Genomic DNA, 21,344 nt, shown 5'->3' with positions numbered 1-21,344 from the left:
GTCGTTGTCGTTGTCGTCGTCGTAATATTAAATTGAAACACATATACACAGCCAAGCAAGAAAATGATTCTATGAAAATCTGGAATTGAACAATATTTTTATATATATTAGTTAGAATATTACTGACAGGCTGACAACAGCAGCAGCAAAAGAAGAATAAAAAAAACAAAATGAAAATAATAACAGACAAGAAAAAAAATATCTAATATTTTCTTGTTTCTTGTGTGTGTGTGAATATATCAAAGAATAAGCAAGCAAGCAAACACAAAGTTCAGATAGATAGGAATATTGGATAGAATTGGTGAAAAGAAAAAAAAACGGAATTGAAAATTTTTTTTATAAAGAAAGAAATGAAATGAAATGAAAGGCAAAATTGAGAAAAAGCAAAAAACATTTTTTTTTCGTTGCCAAAATAGTCGTTATTTGTTTGTTGTTGTTGTTGTTGTTGTCGTAGTCTATGTTACACTAAATTATAATCGAAAAGGCGATCCTCATCATCATCATCATCAGTGGATCGTCATCATTTGAAATGATGGCCAAATGTACAAACATAACACACACCAACAGGATTGTGTCGACTTTTTTCGTTAATATTATTATTGTTGTTCATTGGTTGGTTGGTTGTATATTTTTTCTTGGGTATATAATGTGTTCGGACGACGATTCACACAACTTGAATTATTTTTTTTTTTTACTTTTGGCTTTTTGGTATTGGCTCAACAAAACAGAACAACAACAACATATTAAACACCGAAAAACATTACTCTCTCTCTCTCTCTTTCTGAATCTCAATCTCTAAAAAACTAATAATAATAATACTTATCAAACTTACCATATTTATCCACAAATACACCAAACATACACCACACACATTCGATTTGATTTGATTTGATTCAAACAAACTTTGTTCTTTTTTCAATATTATTTTGCTTAAAATCGGTCGGTTTGTTTGGATGGATGAATTGGATTGGATTGGATGTAATAATGTTCAAGTCAACAAGAAAAACAATTTCGAATTTTTTTCAGTTTTCGGGTTTTAGTTTTGGTTATTTTTTTTGGCTGTTATTGTTGTTTGGCTCAATCCATTTACAAACACAAGCACCCGAAAGAGATATGTACAAAGATATGAATGGAATACCAGAAAACAAAAATAATAATAATTTTTTCACTGTAACTTTTATTTTAAAAAATGAAAATAATAACAACCAATGGATAAATTACCATTGGATCAAATTGTTAACTAACATATAGCATATATTTACAGATAGAAATACAAGAGAAAGAAAGAGAGGGAAAGAGGGAGAGAGAGATACCACATATACTCTTTCCAGTCGATGACAACGATAATTTCAATGATGATTTTCTTTTAATGGTGTGTTCACCAAAATTTTTTTTTTTTGTCTAATTGAATTTTCTTTTATCGATTTCCAGTTTTTCTAATTTATTCGATTTGTCCTTTGATTTTTTTTTATTTTGATTTTTGATTGATTGATTGATTAATGACATGAACACATTGGTTGAATCATTGGTTTGGTTTTTCTTGAATTTTTCTAGATTTAATAATTTTTTTTGTTTCAGAGGGGGGAATGAAGGAAGAAATGCTGAATCTTACTGTTATTGTATTATCTTTTTTTTCGGATTTTCTTTTTTTTCACTTTCCATTTTTGTTCTGGGTTCACATTGGATGTTTTTCTTTCGTTATTTGTAAGTGGAGAGCAGATGTCTCCTGGTGGAACTAACGACGAAGGCATTGACGACTACTTTAACTGTCGTTTTTTTGCTGGATGCTCACGATGATGATGATGATGATGATGATTATGATAGACAAAAATCTGAGCAAGCGCGCGAACGGTAGTTCAAACATGGATCTAAATGTTAAAAAAAGCGGAAAATTGAAAATAAACTCATATCCTTTACCCACCCACAATCGAAAAAAAGAAAAGAAAAACTCAAAAGAATAGTGTGAGAGAGAGAGAGAGAGAGAGAGAGAGAGAGAGAGAGAGAGAGAGAGAGAGAGAGAGAGAGAGAGAGAGAGAGAGAGAAAAAAAAAATTCTGTTTCCTTGAGAATCTGAATATTCCATATTTTCAATTGTATTCCGAGTGATATTCATTGTATAGATTCGCTTCAACTTTTATTTGAGTCAAGAAATATTGGTTGAAAAGAATAAAATACAAATTGATTTACAGCTTTCATTCATGTTTTTTTTATGGACGAATAATAACGAACTTTTAGCAATAATAATAACGACAACTGTAATGTTTTTTATTTGGTCAAAACACACACACACACACACATTATTATTGTGTTTTCTTTTGGTATTTACTCCGAAATAATCAAATGGTGGCCTTTATTTGCCTTATATTGGCAGCACCATGATGATGGCCATAGGTAAATTAGTGTCAAACATACAATATATACACACAATACAGAAAAGATTTGAAAAGATAAAATGAATTTATTTCATTCGCGAATGAACGGCTATCATCATCATCCGGCTACGCAATGTTGCGGCTGCTATTTTCTTTTTCTTTTCTTTTTTTTGTTGTCTTCGTTGAGCATTGTAAGAACTGGCCATTGAAATTGTTTCGTTGCCTCTTTTTTTTTCCTGATTTCACGATATATCGTTTGATGTCGTTGATCGACAATTTATATACGAAAGAAAAATGGAATAACAACGACAACTAGCGGATTGAAAATGTATAATTCTTATTAAACAATTCACCTTGTTTGCTTGAATTTTTTCAATCTGATTTGAATTAGTTTTTTTTTACAAACGATCAGAATATTTTAAAGTAAAATAATCCAAATTTAGCAGTAGCAAAATAACAACGAATTCCGTTTTTTTACCAAAAAAAAAACCGGAAATCGAAACACCCTTTGGTTTTCTCTAAACAGAAAATACAGTATGACTTTATCATCATCATGAACAATCCATTCATTCATTCATTCATCAATCAACTAACCAGTAAAAAAAAAATGGACATGCGCCACTGTTCATTTTTTTTTTTTTTTTGTTCATCATTTTGATTCCACACCAATCAATTATTTTATTAGTTAGTCTTTCTCTGTGTATGTTTGTAAAAGTTTTTTCTTTCAAGCAATAAAATATTATGAACAAAAAAAAATTTGTGAATCCTCTACATTAATAAATACACCCAGCACCACTTACCGACTGATCAGAGAGAAAAAAAAATTGGAAATGGAAATGGAATCTGTTTCTATAACCATAAAGATACTCACAATACAATACATCCAAATCATCAGAAGGAAAAAATGTTCAGGGCATACACACACACACCATTTATTTCATCTCATTTGTGTTGTTGTTGTTGTTGTATATAACAACAACAATTCAAATGTAATTTTGAATTTCGATGAATATTTTTTCTTCTTCTTCTTCGTCTTCTTTGGTTTGCTTATACAACAACAAGAGCTCGGCCAAATTTTAGCTGGAAAAAAAACCGAAAGAGAATGATAGTCTATCGAAAAAAAGGGAGAGAGAGAGCTGGAAAAAAAATATAATAAACCAAAATGAGTGAATGTGTGTGTAGAAGTTGTTAAGCAATGACCAGAGAAAACTACGAAAAGTATACGAAAACAAAAAAAAAAATCAAAATGGCTGAATATTGGAAAGGAGAAAAAAAAAGACAATATATTGCCTGTGTGTGTGTATTTGTGTGTGAACAATGTGAAATTAAATTGATAATGATGATTGAACAAGAAATATACCAATTTGATTTTCATTCACTTTGCATTATTTTCTATGATGAAACTATATCCGGATTTTTTAATCTTCCAATTTAGATTTAGATATTTTTTTTTGTTTGGTTGGCTTAAAATCAGATCCAAAAAAATTGATTTTCAATCCAAAAAAACCCTAATTTGAGTGTTGTAAACAACATGAAAAATGTTTAACACACACCATCACCAAACAACAACAACAACAAGCACTCAAAAACAAAAAGTAAATGAAAAGGAAAGAATCAGAATTTTTTTGGCTGCTATAAATTCTTCCATCAAAGGAATAAGTCGCCATATTATTATTATTATTCTTGTTTTGAAGGCAATTTTTTTCTGCCTTGGCTTGACTTTGTCCTTGTGTAAATTCTATGTGTGTGTGTATATACTGCAATGTATTTGAAGAAGAAAAAGAAAAATAAAGATGCTAACGAAATGAAATGAACCAATAACATTGTCTGTGTAAGCGAGAGAAGGCAAAAGAATAACCCGAAAAAAAAGACCATAGAAACTGTTAAGATTTTATGTTTTTTGTAAAATTCATTATTCTTATCCAATTCAGACATATCACGTAGTTAATATTGTTGTTTGTTTGTCTATGGATTCTGATGATTTGTTGGTTGAACAACTTTCTTTCTTATGATCTTTTCTAATAATCAAGAATCTTTCTTTATCCGAATATCATAACAGAACAATATAGCAGAATAATGGTAGAAAAAAAATAAAAGTTTCAAGACGATTGCATCGGTAATACAAAACAAATGAACAACGAGAAAAAATACAACCCGATAGAATTAAATGGCTAGATTCTGTTTGGGATGAATGAATCCAATCTTGCACAACAACAACAACAACAACCATTTTGAATATCTTTGATATCAATCGAAGAATGCTTTATGTTAAATATTTTTGTTGTTGTTGTTGTTATTGTTAGTGTTAGAACTGTCTATATTGCCAAAACTATTGATACTTAAGATTCTGATTTCAATTTTCCGCTTTTTAGTTTTGTTGTTTTCTCTTTGCCATTATCATCATTGACAATTCTTTTGTTTTAAAAAAAAAGTTTTTATTCTGTTTTGGCTGTTGAGAAATCGGATCGAGGAAGAGGTACAAACCGTATGAAGGAGAAAACAAAACAAAAAAAAAAGAAAGAAAAAAGAATTACAATCGGAAAATGATTACACGCCAACATGGGCACGGCAATATATACAATTCCCATAAGTTTATTGTAATGATTTTATTTTTCTGTGTTTTTTTTAGATGTTTTGTCAAAACAAAAAAAAATTATGGAATCTAAAATAATTAAACTAATAGAATGGAACAAGCACCATCTATCTCTTTAACATATCAGGTAGTATAATCAAATTTTTTTTTCACTGTTGCTAAGAGCTAAAATTTTATTTCAGAATCAAATCTATATATAAATATATTCTGGCTTTTTTCTGTTCTGGTAAAACTATTTCGGGTAAGGGAAAAACAGAATATTCAATGTTGTTGTTTTCTGCACACAATCTCAATGTCAATCGTAATGTTTTAAGGTTGGATCATCAAAATTCTGTATTTGGAAAAAAAAATTCAATGAATCAATGATGTTCATATTATGAATTCATATTCTCTTTGAAATCTTGCTATACACACAAATGTCATTATTATACAACAACTACAAATGCCAATCGGATCTGTTCCAGTTAAAATTAAAATAATAGTTATAGAATCCAATTATTATCATCATTATTATCATCATCAGTTTATTGTTATGAATCGGATCGATCTAAATTCAAAAGGATTTGAGTTTCGGAAACTATAGAAGTGGATGGTTTTTTTGAAGTTTTCAATCTTTTTTTTTGAAAACGTACGCATGCGTTATAATATGAAGTTTTTTTTAAATGAACAAAAAAATTCAAACATTCAAAACAAAAAAGGGAGAGAATTGATGATGATGATGATGATGAGAATATTTTTGAATTAAATTGATTGACAAAGATGATGATGTTGATTATGATTATGATGATGATGATGATGGTAAGTTGTAAACGCAGACATGGGGATGCTTTATGATTTTATTCAGACATTTGAAAAAAAAGGTCAGCTTAAAATGTTGAAATATTTTTTTTTTTTATTTTAATATCGACAATGTCAAAACTATCAATAGTACATTGACTTTTTAGATGAAAAAAAATCGACTGGACGACAAACAAGAAGAAATAGTTTTTTTTTCTTCTTTTCATTCTAACCCAGACGAACAAGATCAATATTATATATCTGTTCTGTTCTGCACAGATAGTATTAGTAACTATTGGTTTACGAACAAAGATGTTTGATGATAATGATAGTTGGTTGGTTGGTTGGTTGAATAAATTCCAACATGTTGACCAAATTAAACACCAGAAATCTTATATCTCTAATTCAACCAATGTTGGCTGGTATCCAAAAATATATGTCCATGTCCTTTTTTGATGATAATTCCTTTTAAAAAATAACATTATTATATGACTACTGCATTTACATCATTTCGATGGGTCTTTATATACTCTCGGTTGGCCAGAAAACAGAAAACAGAAATCCCAATAGCAAACTGCTAGTACAAACCGGTATACATTACGTATATGGATAATTTTGTAGTAGCAAAAAGATATATTGTAAAGGATATATGTAAAAAAAATAAGACAATCCTCATGCGACACACAGCAACCAGATCCTATCAAGCCATGCATGGATAAAGGCGGCAGCAACGACGACGACGACGCCGTAAATTTATCGCCAAAATAGTGTAGCGAATCTATCTATTCAACGAGGACGAAGACCTTCACCTAGTAATGAATGAATGAATGAAATGAATTGAATGAATGAACGAAATGAAATGAAATGAATTGAATGATTGAAGAAGAAGGTAAGTAAGTTATAGTATGTTCAAGTATAGTGAGAGCTCGTTTAAAATACTGTTTTGTGTTCGCGTATTGTTGAAAATGATTTTGCGAAAAGAAGCGAATCTCAACTTGATCGTCGTCGTCGTCGTTTTCATCGCCGATCTTGGTTCAATCGTTGTGTGTGTGTGTGTGTGTTTGAGTGAGGTTGAGATCATATTATTCGTTGCTTCTGCATACTGTAGCCAGAGTTGATAATAATAAGGATTGTTTATTGTGTTGGATCTCTCTAAATTTTTTATATATTTAACATTAAGGTTTACCAATTGTTATATTCGTTTTTAGTTTTCGGTTTCGTTTAATTCGTTTAATATGTTGTTATGTTGGCATTTTTTTTTGTTACGTTTGGTTGTAGTAGCATTGAATTTTATTCTGGCTAATTTGTATCATGATGATCATCACTTATCCTCCTCCCCATCATCATCATCACCATCACGATCAATGGTGATGATTATCACAAAAGTGGCCCTAGATTGAATTGAGAATTGTAATAGAATGAAATGGGCAATAACAACAAAATAAAACTTGTTCCTCTTTTTATTAGAGTAAAATATTGAAAAAACTAAACTAAACTAAACTAAACTGTCTTTGTGTATTTGTTTATCTGTTTTTGACCAATTCGAACGTTAAGGCGTAACCGTATTACGTATGGTAAATATACAGTTGATCATTCAGTTTTTTTCGGGTTGATTATCATTGTGACTGAAACCATTTTTTTAAAAGAAAAAAAACGTTTGATTTGTTCATTTTATATCATTGTGGATGATCAGTGTTGGCAGCCATGATGATGATGATGTTGATGGTGGTAAGGGTGGGTGTGTGTGTGGGGAAGTTGACGTTCATCAATCACGCACATATACACCAGAGAAATAAATAAAAGTGGCTATACATCTGGTTGAAGGAATATGGAAAACTAATATAATGTAGCAACAACAATAACAACAACAACGGAAGTTTGAATGGGAAAAAAACAACAAAAATTCTGGATGTGTATATTGGGGATATATGACATATCAATATAATAAGTGTGTGAAAGAGTGTAATACTTGGTTTATTTTGTGCGCATGACAATTTCGTAAATAATTATTGCCATCATAATGATGATGATAATCATCATCATCAATATATTTATGGTATTGGTAGACCAAATCATCTGAATCGAATTGAGAAAAAAAGAGAGAATTTTTTTCAATGAAAAAAGAAACGAAACAATTTTTTTTTCGTTAACCAGCTTATAAAATCATCGGACAAAGTTGGATCGAATATTTTTTTCTTTCCATTGAAATTCAAATTGTCGCCATGATCATCACATAGGCTTTTGTTTAGATGATGATGAACATACACCCGGTGATAGCGGCGGGAGTATGATCATCATCATCATCACAATAAAATGGAAAATTTCTGAAATTTATTAAAAAAAGAGAGAATACGAATCTGTAAAAAAAAAGATGAATGAAAGAGAGAAATCTTTAGAAACGAAATTGTATATTTTTGTGTGTGTGAAGTGTGTGCGAATAAATATTGTTTAAATACAATAATGATGATGGACAGAACAGGACATAATATTTTCCAGTTTTCCCAGTTGTTTAAAATAAATCAAAGATAAAGGAAATGGTTTACCCGAAAGAATGAATCCTTTCTTTTTTCTGGTTCATACATTGATAGTTGTTCATTTGCAAATTATTATTATTTTATCAATTTACCAATATATACAGAAAAACAACGAATTTATTTTTACATTACGCCACACACACACACAATGGATGCACACTTTTGTTGTTTTTGTTTGCCTCCCACCCATTCTTTTGTTCATCGAATGACGACGACAACAACGACAACGATTTTGTATAATGATATTAACCAATAAAGAAAGATTTTTTGTTGTTGTTGTTGGAGTTTCTATTAAAAGTTGTTGTATATAAATAATAATTATTCAACCATCATACACATATATACGTGTGTAACACACAGATGTAGATATGAGATGAGACAAACAATGAAGATGATGAGAATCCGAATAATATTGTTGTTTTAAAAAACTGACATTCGTTTTAAATTCATCTATCGATCAATTCGACCTTGATGATCATATGATCTTTACGTTTTGTTCTCTCCTGAATTTTTTTTTCCCAACAATATTCTTAATGATCATTCAAAAAAAAAAAAATTTGGAGCAAAAAAATTTAAATTTAATAATGATTATGTCGACATCTATTAATTGGAAATGGAAATAGTTATTTGTTAGTTTTTTCCATGTATTGTTCAATAGATGGCAGCATAATACTGGAAAAAGATTTAAAAATTCATCAATACTAAATTCAAATAGTCTCTTTCGATATTCGCTGTGGCATTTAATAACGTTAATTACGTAGAAATCAATATAATTTCAAGGATGATAGAATTTAAAATTTTATTTCAATTTTAAAATTGAAGTTTGCACTGGAAATTTAATTGAATGAATCATTGTTCATTCAGAATTTGATTAAATTGAGATACTGTTTGGAATAAGCAATAAATTTTTAATCATAAATCATTGAAAAAATAAATGAATTTAATATTCATCGCCAGCATCAGCATCGGCATCAGTAGATTCGATAGCCACTTCTTCATAATCTTTTTCCAATGCAGCCAAATCTTCACGAGCTTCAGAGAATTCACCTTCTTCCATACCTTCGCCAACATACCAATGAACAAAAGCACGTTTAGCATACATTAAATCAAATTTATGATCTAATCGTGCCCAAGCTTCAGCAATGGCTGTTGTATTGGACAACATACAAACAGCGCGTTGTACTTTAGCCAAATCGCCACCAGGTACAACTGTCGGTGGTTGATAGTTGATACCAACTTTGAAACCAGTAGGACACCAATCGACAAATTGAATCGATCGTTTAGTTTTGATTGATGCAATGGCTGCATTAACATCTTTCGGTACCACATCACCACGATACAACAAACAAACGGCCATATATTTGCCATGACGTGGATCGCATTTGACCATCTGATTCTGTGGTTCAAAACAAGCATTGGTAATTTCGCCAACAGTCAATTGTTCATGATAGGCCTTTTCGGTGGAGATCACTGGAGCATAAGTAGCCAATGGAAAGTGAATACGTGGATAAGGCACAAGATTGGTCTGAAATTCAGTCAAATCAACATTCAAAGCACCATCAAAACGAAGTGAAGCCGTAATTGATGAAACAATCTGGCCAATAAGTCGATTCAAATTGGTATATGTTGGTCGTTCGATGTCCAAATTTCTTCGGCAAATATCGTAAATAGCTTCATTGTCAACCATAAAAGCACAATCCGAATGTTCCAAAGTAGTATGAGTGGTCAGGACAGAATTGTATGGCTCGACCACAGCAGTGGAGACCTTTAATATTTGGAAATGAAATAATTCATTTTTCAAAATGAAGAAAGAATTGTAATTACCTGTGGAGCTGGATAAATACTGAATTCAAGTTTGGATTTTTTGCCATAATCAACCGAAAGGCGTTCCATAAGAAGTGAAGTAAATCCAGAACCAGTACCACCACCAAAAGAATGGAAGATCAAAAATCCTTGCAAACCAGAACATTTATCAGCCAATTTTCGGATACGATCCATGACAAGATCGACAATCTCTTTGCCAATTGTGTAATGACCACGAGCATAATTATTAGCAGCATCTTCTTTACCGGTAATCAATTGTTCTGGATGAAATAATTGACGATAGGTACCAGTACGAACTTCATCAACAACGGTTGGTTCTAAATCAACAAAAACAGCACGTGGAACATGTTTACCCGAACCAGTTTCACTGAAAAATGTATTGAATGAATCATCACCACAGCCAACTGTTTTATCTGATGGCATTTGACCATCAGGCTGAATACCATGTTCAAGACAATACAATTCCCAACAAGCGTTGCCCATTTGGACACCAGCTTGACCAAGATGAATTGACAAACATTCACGCTAAATTTGAAATGAAAAAGGAAATTAATAATTAATTTTATTTATAAAAATCATTCCAAATTATAATTATTATTATTCACTATATAATAACCATTATGATTAAGATACACAGGTACAAATAATAAACTAATTAGTAATGCAATGAATGGAAACGGAAAAACGAAACAAAACAATAATTGTTCAGAAAACAAACTTCAAGAAAAAAAACTATAGAGATATCGATCTGTTTATTATCAAAAAGTGTTGGATTGCAAGTTTATTAAGATCATTTTATTTTTCTTTGGTTTGTTTAACGGAAAATATTTACCCTTATTTTCCAGAGTTCAATACTATGGTAACCATGACTATCATCAGAATAATTTGATCAATATTGGACATTGGAAACGAATATATTCGTGATGAATTAGTGGAAAAAAAAGTGGAAGGAAAATAACTTTAATGGAATAATTTTATTTCAACGAAAAATGATAGATGTGATCATTGAGAAGAAATGACGCCTACGTTTATTTTCATATTTGTTTCGGTTTAAACACCGTTCCATCACGTTTTTTATTCATTCTTTAATTCATTTTAATATGTAAACACCTGTTCATTTTTTTTTGGTTTTTTCACTGCTCACGTTATTCACATGATATTGATACCTGATCATGATTGATTCTCTTTTTTCTACTAATAATTTAAATTGTGAATAGTGTATGCGAATAAAGTAGATTAATTATAATTTATCAATAAGCTACGTAATCTAAATCTTTTTTTTCTGATTCGATATGATTGATTTTGACATGGCTTTTCTATATAAATGAAAAGTCATTTATCGATTATGATTGAAAAAGAAAATTTATGTGTGTGCCATAAATAAAGTTGAAAAATGTGCAAGGGAGAAAAATTGGATTTGAAATTGGCTTATAATGATTGTTACAAAAATAACCTTGTCGACCTGAATACAATGATAATGATGATGATTATTATCATGAAAATAAATAGTAACAATGAAAGATATTTTTGTCTAATATCATCTAAACAAAGATGTGATTTTTTTTGTTTCGAATATTGCTTTAATAATGATCAATACGAAATGATAATGGCAGATAATCTGTGAATAATATTGGAAAAATATACATACCATTTTGTTTAGTTTTTTTTTGTTTTGGAAACGGAAATTCAATTGAATGAATAGAATATATTTGAATACCAGTGGGTATTTTGAAAGACTTGCACACAAACAAACAAAAATTAGACACAAACGAGAACAAAGAAAAGATATGAATATTGATTTTTTTTTTGTTGTGTAAAAATGTAAGAATATCAAGAATTTAAACAGGAAGTTTGTTTCGAAACTCTAATAACAGCAAAGATTTATTAGAGTTTTTTTAAAGCAATTCTTCCAGAATGTAAATTGTGTAGGAAAAAAAATGGATTCTGAACTGAACCGATGTACGACCAATTGACGAATGAATTCACCGAATGTAGAAACCGACGACAACAAGATATATAAATGAAAAAAAATAGAAAAAAAACACTAAAACCACGCCATCAATTGCTTAGAAACAAACAAGAACTATTTTTTCTCAATATTTTTTATTTGTTGCAGCAACATTTCTTTTCGTTGTTGTTTGAAAAAGAACGAAAGAATGCGCAAAAAGTGAGAGACTCCGAATTACAATTTTCATTTTTTCTATATGTTTGAATCTTTAGATGGGTTGTAACAAACAAATGCTGGATATTCAAAAAAATATCAGAAGCAAGACTTGATGTTGTTGTTGTTGGTTATATTCATCCATTTTATTCAACAATTGTGTTTCTCTTTTTTTAAATATATCGAGCTGGTTATTCAAGAACGGACACGAAAAAACAATTTATTGCTTTTGCTCAACAAGCAAAAGACCTTGATGATGATAATAATCATCATCATCATCATCAACAACAACCATCATTATTCTGATGATGATGATGATGATGGTTATAAAGTATACTAACTGAACAAATGAATGAATGGTTGAATGAATAAGAGAAAATTATTGGCCAAATCATCATCATAATCATCAAGAAAGAAAAAGGTTTCATTATTGTTTTCTTTCGGTTGTTGGTTGGTTGGTTGGTTGTTATACTCAGGTCGGAATCCGATTCAAGTTAATGGTAATGGTTGATAGTAGTAGCAATTCCTACAACTTGAATTTATTGCTAGTTGAATTCATCACGATGATGATGATAATGGCAGCAGAATGATCATTATATTAGAAAAATGGCCAAAATGATGATAATAACTAAAAAAATGGCAAATGAAATAGAATAAAAGAATCAAATGATGATTTCGAAAGTTTTCCATTTTTTGATTTCAACTTTGTTTGATAAATTCCAATGAATGAATCATCAACGAAAATTTTAATGTTACCCGTTTTTTTTCTAGAAAAAGAATATATTTTAGAATTGATTGGCCATTCAAGATGGACACAATCATTTACACTTGTCTATCAAATTTTTTTTTGTTTAAAATTTTATCCATTAGATACCAGACAAGCATGGACTATTTTCATCATGGTTGTCTGCTGAACAGAACAATTGAAAACATCTTAAAAAGATCATTGATGCTCAAAAAAAAAATTCAAAAATATAATAATCACATACACGATGAAAGATATTTATAAAAAAATCCCATTATATTGATGATGATGATGATAATAACATTCTTTTAAAACAAAGCCAGAAAAAAAATTAAATGAAATTATAATGGAAATCCATATATCCATCTTGACGGTGCACCCATGGTAATAATAATAATAACTTTATTTATGCACACTGCAAGATGCACTTGTGCAAAAAAAAAAAAAAAATTTTGAAATGAAAAGAAATTAAAAAATTAATTAACAGGTGCACCCATGGTGATATATTGGTGCAAAACTAACAATAATTAATCCTTCGTTTTTTTTTGAATTATTAGCCGCCACTTTGATCGATGGAATTATCCTTTTTTTGTCCGATAAAAATGGGTTCTCTTCCCAACAACAAAACTAAAACAATTACATGGTGATATATAGATCGGGAAATTTTCCATTTTCTTTCTCTTAACCAAATTAGGTTTTGTCTTGTCATTTATTATTATTATTATCATGATATATGATCTATGAACCAAAAAAGAAAAAATAAATTAAATTTAAAATTATCATCATATTTTGGATTGTGTAATTCTCATAGAATTGAATTGAAATTGTTACAATTAATGTTTCGCTCAACAAAAATGATCAATGAAAAATGACGCCTAATGTAAATTACATTGAACATGTTGCATAAATCCGTAGGAAAAACCACAAAGCTATAATTATAATAAAAATAATGATAGTGATGATGTGTATACAAGGCAACCATTTCATTTTGGAAATCATCATCATCATCATGTCCATTTGGGTTGATAATATCAACATCATCATCATTTGATGAATTTGTAGACGTATCTTTTCAACAAGATGAAATGAATGAAATTTTATTTTAATGATCAAATAGAATGATGTTTCTATTAACATTCTGAACGACAATAATAATTTGATGAAACAAATTGCCAAAAAAAGAAAAAAAAGAAAAAAATGCATCATATAATGAAAAGATTTGTATGCATGACATAGCGATGTGTACTGGATGGCCCACAATGACCACATTATGTGGTCATTGTTACTATAATCGACGTTGATATGATCAAACCGACCAAAAAAATTCAAGTATCATTTTTCATTTTCAACAAGAAAAAAAAATGAATTCTTATGATACTATATTTTATCAAGATTTTTTTACCTGAAACTTGAATATCAATTTTTGTGTTTTAAATGATTGTTTTGTTGTTGTTGTTGTTGTGATCACGATCAAGAAATAAAAAAAACAAAACAATTGTTTTCATGTTTTTATCATTAGATTTCATTGGGAGCATCTCAACAACAACAGGTAGGCAACATTTCCTATCAGAAACTATTAGAAAAAAAATCAGTTCCTATTAATTGAATTTGATATTATCACATTATAGAAAATGAGAAAAATACTCTCATCTCTTATCTTTGCTGATGAATCAATTGATTGATGTTTTTTTTCTTCTTCTTCATTACTATGATTAGATTTTGAATGCCGGTTTTTTTTTATTTTGCTGCTGCTGACTCCAGGTAAGTTGGCTAATTATAAACATTTTTTTTTGTTGTTTTTGTTTTTAATGCTATTCTTTATTAGACAACTGGATTAGACATGGATGAGCTCATTTCTCTATCTCTTTGAAATCTCTTGCCAACGAATTTATTAACCTGAATGTTTGGTAATCATCGACGAAAAAGAAATGTGAACGCCTTAGGATTGTTGATTATATTGAATTTTTCTTAAGATGATCAATTTATATTGCCAATTAGAAAAAAAGTTATGATTATGAAATCTGGATTTTTGTTTTTAACTTGTAATCATAATCATTATTGACACTTTGAAAATGGCCGTCATTTTTTCTCTGCTATTGATTTGATATTTTTTTTCTCATCATCATTATCTTGAGAAACTTGTAATTGATCGGATAGAATTTTTTAATCCTTTAGTTGCTCATGATTTTTCTGATTAAAAACATTAGCTAAATACAAGAATGCAATCAGAGAGAGAAAAAATACCTGAATCTATATTTCTCTATCTTGTTGGACTAAAGTATTAGTTATTATTTAAATGGCTTTCGTCGAAATCAATGGAGTTGGGTGGAATTTGTTTTCACTTTGAAAAAAAGGGTTTTGCTAATCTATTTGACTGAACAAAACATCAATCGTTTGATCAGTGTTCATTTGTATGATGAGAAATATAAAAAAACCATTAAAATGTCAAATTCAAATCATTAATATTGATGTCTTTGTATAATATTAGTGATGGTTGTTTGTCATTGAACAACAACAACAACAGCAATTGAACCAATTGTTTGTAACAACATGTAAAGAATTTAGTTTAGTTTTTGAAAGAGAATAAATAGGTTTTTTTTCTACTAAATCAATGTCAAACAAATTGATGACATGATTATTATTATTTCAATACCTGTCAGGAGAAACAAAACAAAAAAATGAGTCCATTCAATGATCAAAAAATTGTTTTGTTTTTCTGGTTTTTTTCAGGTAATAGAAATTAACCAGCGTTACATTGTAAATATTAGTTTGAAAATTCCGAATCACATCTTTATTCATCTTCATTCAAACAAGGTCAGGAAAAAGCAACTTGTTATCCAATTAACAAGTTTTTTTTCTTTTTTTTTTTTTTTTTTTGTTAAATTGTTTCAACAAGTCTGTTTTTTTGTCAATGGTCAATCTTATGTCAATAAAAAAATGATGGTTGAATTCATTCGAGCGATAAATTGTTTGTTGCTGTAAAAAACAAACCTGGACCAAATTTCAGATTCAAAATTTATCCAAAAATCAGTTCTTTGAACTTTGATAATCAAATATGGAAAAAATGAATCCAACATAAATCATTTTAGTAATCATTCCATACATTCATCGTTTGTCTGCATTATTTCAGATTCATTCAAAATTTTCATTCTTTTGATCAACATAATCGAAAAAAAGAAAATCAATTACAGACATGGCTTGCCGGTTTGGCCAGCACAACAACAACAACAAAAAGATGATCAAATCGACAGAACAGATCGGATTCGATCAAAATGATGATACATCATGATCATCATCAATGTTTAGAATGGGGCAAAAGGAAAACTAATAATAATAATAAACGAATTCCAATGGCTAGCATCTTTTATTTTTTGGCTTGTTATTGTTTGATCATTTATATAAACATTCACAGATCGTTGGACATGTATAGCAAAAAATAATAATATCCGATCAAATAATTTACATCGGTTGCTTATTTGATCGACTGGTTGCCAATCAAAGAAAAAAAAAGATGAAGCTTTTCAGCAACCAAAAAAACCAGACCTTAAAAAAAGGAGTAGAATGCATCTTGTTCAAACAATTGAACAATTTTCTATTTGTGAAGTAGAAAATTTTCTTAAAAACATCGACCATCATCATCCTCGATTAATGATGGCCGTCAATCGAATGTCATGTTTTGGTATTTATATTTTCATTTATTTTTGATCGTTTTTGATCGTAATATTTTGGTTATGATTGAAAAAACAAGCCAACTATATGGACAATACATCATAAATTTTAGTAATGTTGTTGAATGATGATCTATTTAGCTGAATTTTTTTTTATAGCCCTAAGTAAATTGTTCTTGTTTTTTTTTTTGGGTTAATCGACTTTTTGACGAAATTCGATGATTTCGAATATATTTTTGGAAGCAAACATTGCTGCCACCTGTTGATCAAAATTCAAAAATGTTTTTTTTTCAAATCAGATTTGATTACAGAGCAAGAATGTACAGGAAATAGTAGTTCACGTGAACAACGTGATGGGCGATTTATCGATTTATTCATTCAAATATTCCTGGAAAAATTCTTTTTACGGATTATATAATCATTATTGACGCATATCAAGTATTGATTTACGAATAAGAAAATCTAATTTCCTTTGTAAAAACAAAATATTCTCATCATTCGAAATCAAAATCATCACACGCTTATGCACACAGATTTTACTTGTAATTTCCGCTATTCAGGCGTCATGCATACGTACACTCTCTCTTACACACACAAATACGTATATTGAACGTGGACAATTACTTTTTTTTGTGTTAAATTTTACGAAAAAAAAATGATAATTATCATGATTCAAACAGGAAAAAACCCTATCCGAATACAACAACAATGAAAATTTGTTTACTTTCATTTTTTAAATTAACTTGCATTTCATTTTATTAGGATAGTTTAATTGGAAAATTTTGGAACAGAAATAAAGAAAAAGAAAAGAGTCTATCGTTATCAAATGCTTGAAAGAAATTTCGAAAATTTCTGATTTTTTCTGTGTGCACGCTTCTCTTTCTTTCTTTTTCCTTTTTCCTTTCATTCATGAGACCCTGTGTTTTGTTTCTATATGAAAAATGATGATGACAAAATAAAAAATATTCATTTCCATCAACAATTTGGTTGGTGAATCCAAAAGAAAGATACAAAATTGTTTTCGATTTTCTTGTTATAACAAGTGTAAACACTGTTTATCTGATTGGATTTTACATTTCACATATGTTACGCGTATCACATTCGATCTTTATTTTTTTTCCCACATCATTTATTTCATTCCAACTTGAAGCTCGAACACATACAACATAAATGTCACTTCGAAAACATCATTAAATTGAAAAACTATTTCGAAAAAAAATAAATTCAAACGTAACATTAACGTCATTTTCACTTTCATTTTTCTGTTTGTTTGTGTTCGATTCAATCATTTGAATGGCAAAAAAATTTGATTTATTTCAATTAAAAGTGTTCAATTTATATAATCATCATCATCATCAGCATTCATTTCATTGAATAACATCGCAAACATTTGGATTTGGTTACAAATACAAATTCCAAAATAACAAAAAAGTTTGTATATGTTTTTTTTTGTTTTTTTCCCATAACAGCACAACTGTTGAATTATAACTTCATAGATCAAAAATGTGATTCTATTTAAATGTTTACGGTATACCGCAATCTGATTCAATATGATCTCTTTTTGTTTTGTTGTTTTTTTTTGATGTTACATTTACATTTTCGATGGTGATTATTCCTATGAAATTATTTAACTTGACATCAATTTTTTTGTTTTTTTGCTGTTTTCAACAACAATATCACAAAAAATAAAAGTTTTATGATTGAAATTATGATCAAATTTTTGAGCAATCTTTCTTAACAAATTGTTTTTCATACCTGTTTTTGTATGATTAAAACTTTTTTATCGATAAACAAAACAGCAACAACGACAAAATATGAATCAAACTCCAAAAAAAAATAATAGATTGTCGTTAAGATTTTAATTTTTATTATTATTATTGTCGTTGTTTACAGAAATTTTTTTTCCTATTTTGATCTTATCAACATTTTTATTTAGGAGAAAAACAAAACGAAAAAATTTAATCTCATTCTGAAATGATCCATTAAATTGTTTCCGAAGGTGTTATTTTTATTTTTGTTCAGTTTGTTCATTCATTCATTGTGTTATGGTTGGCTGTTTCAAAAACAGGAATTCCTATTTTGCTGTGATATGTCAATTTCGTTTTAAAAAATAAATAGTGTTTGTGTGATTCGTAATTGATTCTCACTTTGAAATTTTGAAAGTGTTTTTGTTGTGTCTGTGTGTGTGGTAAATATACTAAAATTTTTTTTTGTTTGTTGGAACTTTGTTGAAATCATTCATTCATTTCCTCTACCTGTATTAATATCATTTGCTTCTAATCATTAAAAAAAAATCATCATCATCATTTTTGGTGACTTATGACATTAGTAGAGATGGTATGGTATCCATCAATCATAAATGACATCGGAAATAACGGTAATAACAACAAAGATGATCAATAATATATCATCATCATCATCATCATCAATGATCATTATCGTTAAACTCTTTGAAATTTAGAAATTTTCTTCGAATTTTGTTGTTATTGTTGAATTTCCTTAGTTGGATTTATTCGATATGATTTCAAATGAATGAATGAAAAGCTTATTGTTGATTGATGAGTTTTGATTTGATTTTTCTGTTTTTTTTTCGTCTTGTGTATCCATTGTTCCATTATAAGTATTAAGTTTTGAAAATGAAACTAATAAGAAATGAATCTATCGGATTAGATTCGATAATCTATGGTTCATTTTTTTCTTGTTGATATAATGCAATGCAATAGCAATCAATATATTACCAAACATCATAGATTCCATTTAAATACGTCAATAGAACGTTGTTCCATAAAAGATTGATTTCTTGCGTTTGATTTACGTTTACTGATCATCATCATCACATGGTTTTTCCTTTTTTTTCTTCTCTTGTTTTTTTTTAATATGATGACATGACAGTTTAACATTTTCATCATCATCATCATCATTTCATTATTATTTACAGGATTCAATGTTGTTGTCGTTCAGCGACATTATTGTCTTGTTGTGAATCTGCCAAACGGTAATAGTGCATGAATGACTCAATGATACTAAAATAACTCTTCTAGATGATTTATTAAGCTTATGTGACTATATGAATTTTTTTTATATATATTTTTTTCGACATTTATTTTGGTTGGGCAATGCTAGAAATGAATTGATAATAGTTGGTTGGCTGTATACACTAAAATAATCAACACTTGTTGTTGTTGTAGTTCATTGATGTTGATGTCATCAAGTTTTCGTCATTTTAATCATTGTCACCGTCGTTGTCAACAAAAAAAAATTTTATATCGGTTGTCGTGGATTACTTGAATTGATTTTTGTTTTGATCAATGAAACAGACTAACAAACAAAAAAACTACGCACCACACAATTTTATTGATATTTAGTTGTCAAAAAATAAAAATCAAATGTCGATTTGATCAATTTGTTATAGATAAAATTTTTATATATTTACTAAACAACAATTTCCTGAGTGTAATTCCCATAACCAAAACTAATAGTTAAAAAATTGATCTAATTTTTTATTTGTTTTTTCCCCATTCAGATCATTCATCTTTATATTAAAAAGATTTTCGATTCTTGATTCACATTTAAACAAACTTAATCATGGGTAACATTTTATCAAGTTTCTTTTCTCGAAAACAACATGAAAATTCAAAAAAATCAAATGTTTCAGCAAATAATATTCATAATTGTCAAAGAAATGAAAACGATGAAAAATTATGTCGATCATCGACTAAAAAATCAAAAAAATCAAATATTGATCCTAACAAAGTTTTACATAATCCATATGATCAACAAAACTACTGTGAACCAAATCAGAACGATTCAGTTTTAAAATCGAAAAATGGTGAAAGCGAAAGTGATAACCAAAAAGATCATTCACCATTTCAACGTGATTTCTATCAACCACCACATGAAATATTAGTACCATTGGAAAAATATCGTCCACGTCGTTCAAACATACGACGTTCGGCACGAATAAATCCAATCAAATCAAATCATCTCGAAGAATTCAATGTTGATATTGCACCAAAACTATATGGTAAGTGTAATCATTATTGATTTTTTGTTTTCAATCAGTTTATTCTTTTTTATTATTTAGTGGAAGAGACGATCTCAAAACCACCGAAATCTGATTATAAACCTGAAACATCATATGTTGATAATCAAAATGATGAAAAAGTTGAAAACGACAAAGAAGATGAAAACATTGTTGATGATTTGGATCCAAGTGAACGAACAAAAGTAGTTCGATCAAAAATATCTGAACTTCTTCGTCGACAACAGCAACAACAACAACAACAACACCAATCAGCATTATTGTTGAATAATCAAAGAAAATATAAAAGTGTCTTTGAACCTGGTCTCGATTATTATAAATCATCAGCAAATGATATACAATTAGATTTACCGGAAAAGATTGTAGACGATGAAACATCACCAACAAATGAAGAAACTCCAAATGATGTTCTACGTCGACCAAAAAAGACAATGATGGCTATCCATGGTAATGCATTGCTTATTGATGAACTTAAAAAACGTCAATCACATTTTCATGAATCACGCGAACCACATAATCATCTTCATCATCATCATCATCAGATTAATTCAATGGCTTCAGTCCAATAAAAAGCAAAAGTGATTTTTCATAATATCTGTTGCATATTTATAAATATCGTTACCCATTTT

At 29.1% G+C, this 21,344-nt stretch overlaps 2 protein-coding genes across 2 annotated transcripts; one reads left to right on the top strand and one right to left on the bottom strand.

Moving 5' to 3' along the window:
* Positions 1-9,048: 9,048 nt before the first annotated feature.
* On the bottom strand, positions 9,049-12,099 carry LOC113799298 (tubulin alpha chain-like). Its single transcript, XM_027349912.2, has 3 exons — positions 11,748-12,099; positions 10,100-10,624; positions 9,049-10,040 (listed from the first exon to the last, which is right to left on the bottom strand). The coding sequence occupies exons 1-3, from the start codon at positions 11,748-11,750 to the stop codon at positions 9,216-9,218; spliced, it is 1,353 nt and encodes a 450-aa protein (XP_027205713.1). The 5' UTR covers positions 11,751-12,099; the 3' UTR covers positions 9,049-9,215.
* A 7,739-nt stretch (positions 12,100-19,838) lies between these two features.
* On the top strand, positions 19,839-21,287 carry LOC113799289 (uncharacterized). The gene is made up of 3 exons (XM_027349902.2): positions 19,839-20,126; positions 20,197-20,697; positions 20,758-21,287. Exons 2-3 carry the CDS (start codon positions 20,259-20,261, stop codon positions 21,282-21,284), a joined length of 966 nt encoding a protein of 321 aa, XP_027205703.2. The 5' UTR covers positions 19,839-20,126; positions 20,197-20,258; the 3' UTR covers positions 21,285-21,287.
* The last annotated feature ends 57 nt before the right edge of the window (positions 21,288-21,344 follow it).

Source organism: Dermatophagoides pteronyssinus, unplaced genomic scaffold (assembly GCF_027571235.1).
Source record: "Dermatophagoides pteronyssinus isolate colony J.1.1.1.1 unplaced genomic scaffold, Derpt_VIB-CSIC_2022.12 sq0009, whole genome shotgun sequence".
In the NCBI taxonomy this organism is placed as follows: Eukaryota; Metazoa; Arthropoda; class Arachnida; order Sarcoptiformes; family Pyroglyphidae; genus Dermatophagoides; species Dermatophagoides pteronyssinus.
Note: the sequence above shows the minus strand (reverse complement) of the source record. Positions and strands in the feature narration are given on the sequence as shown.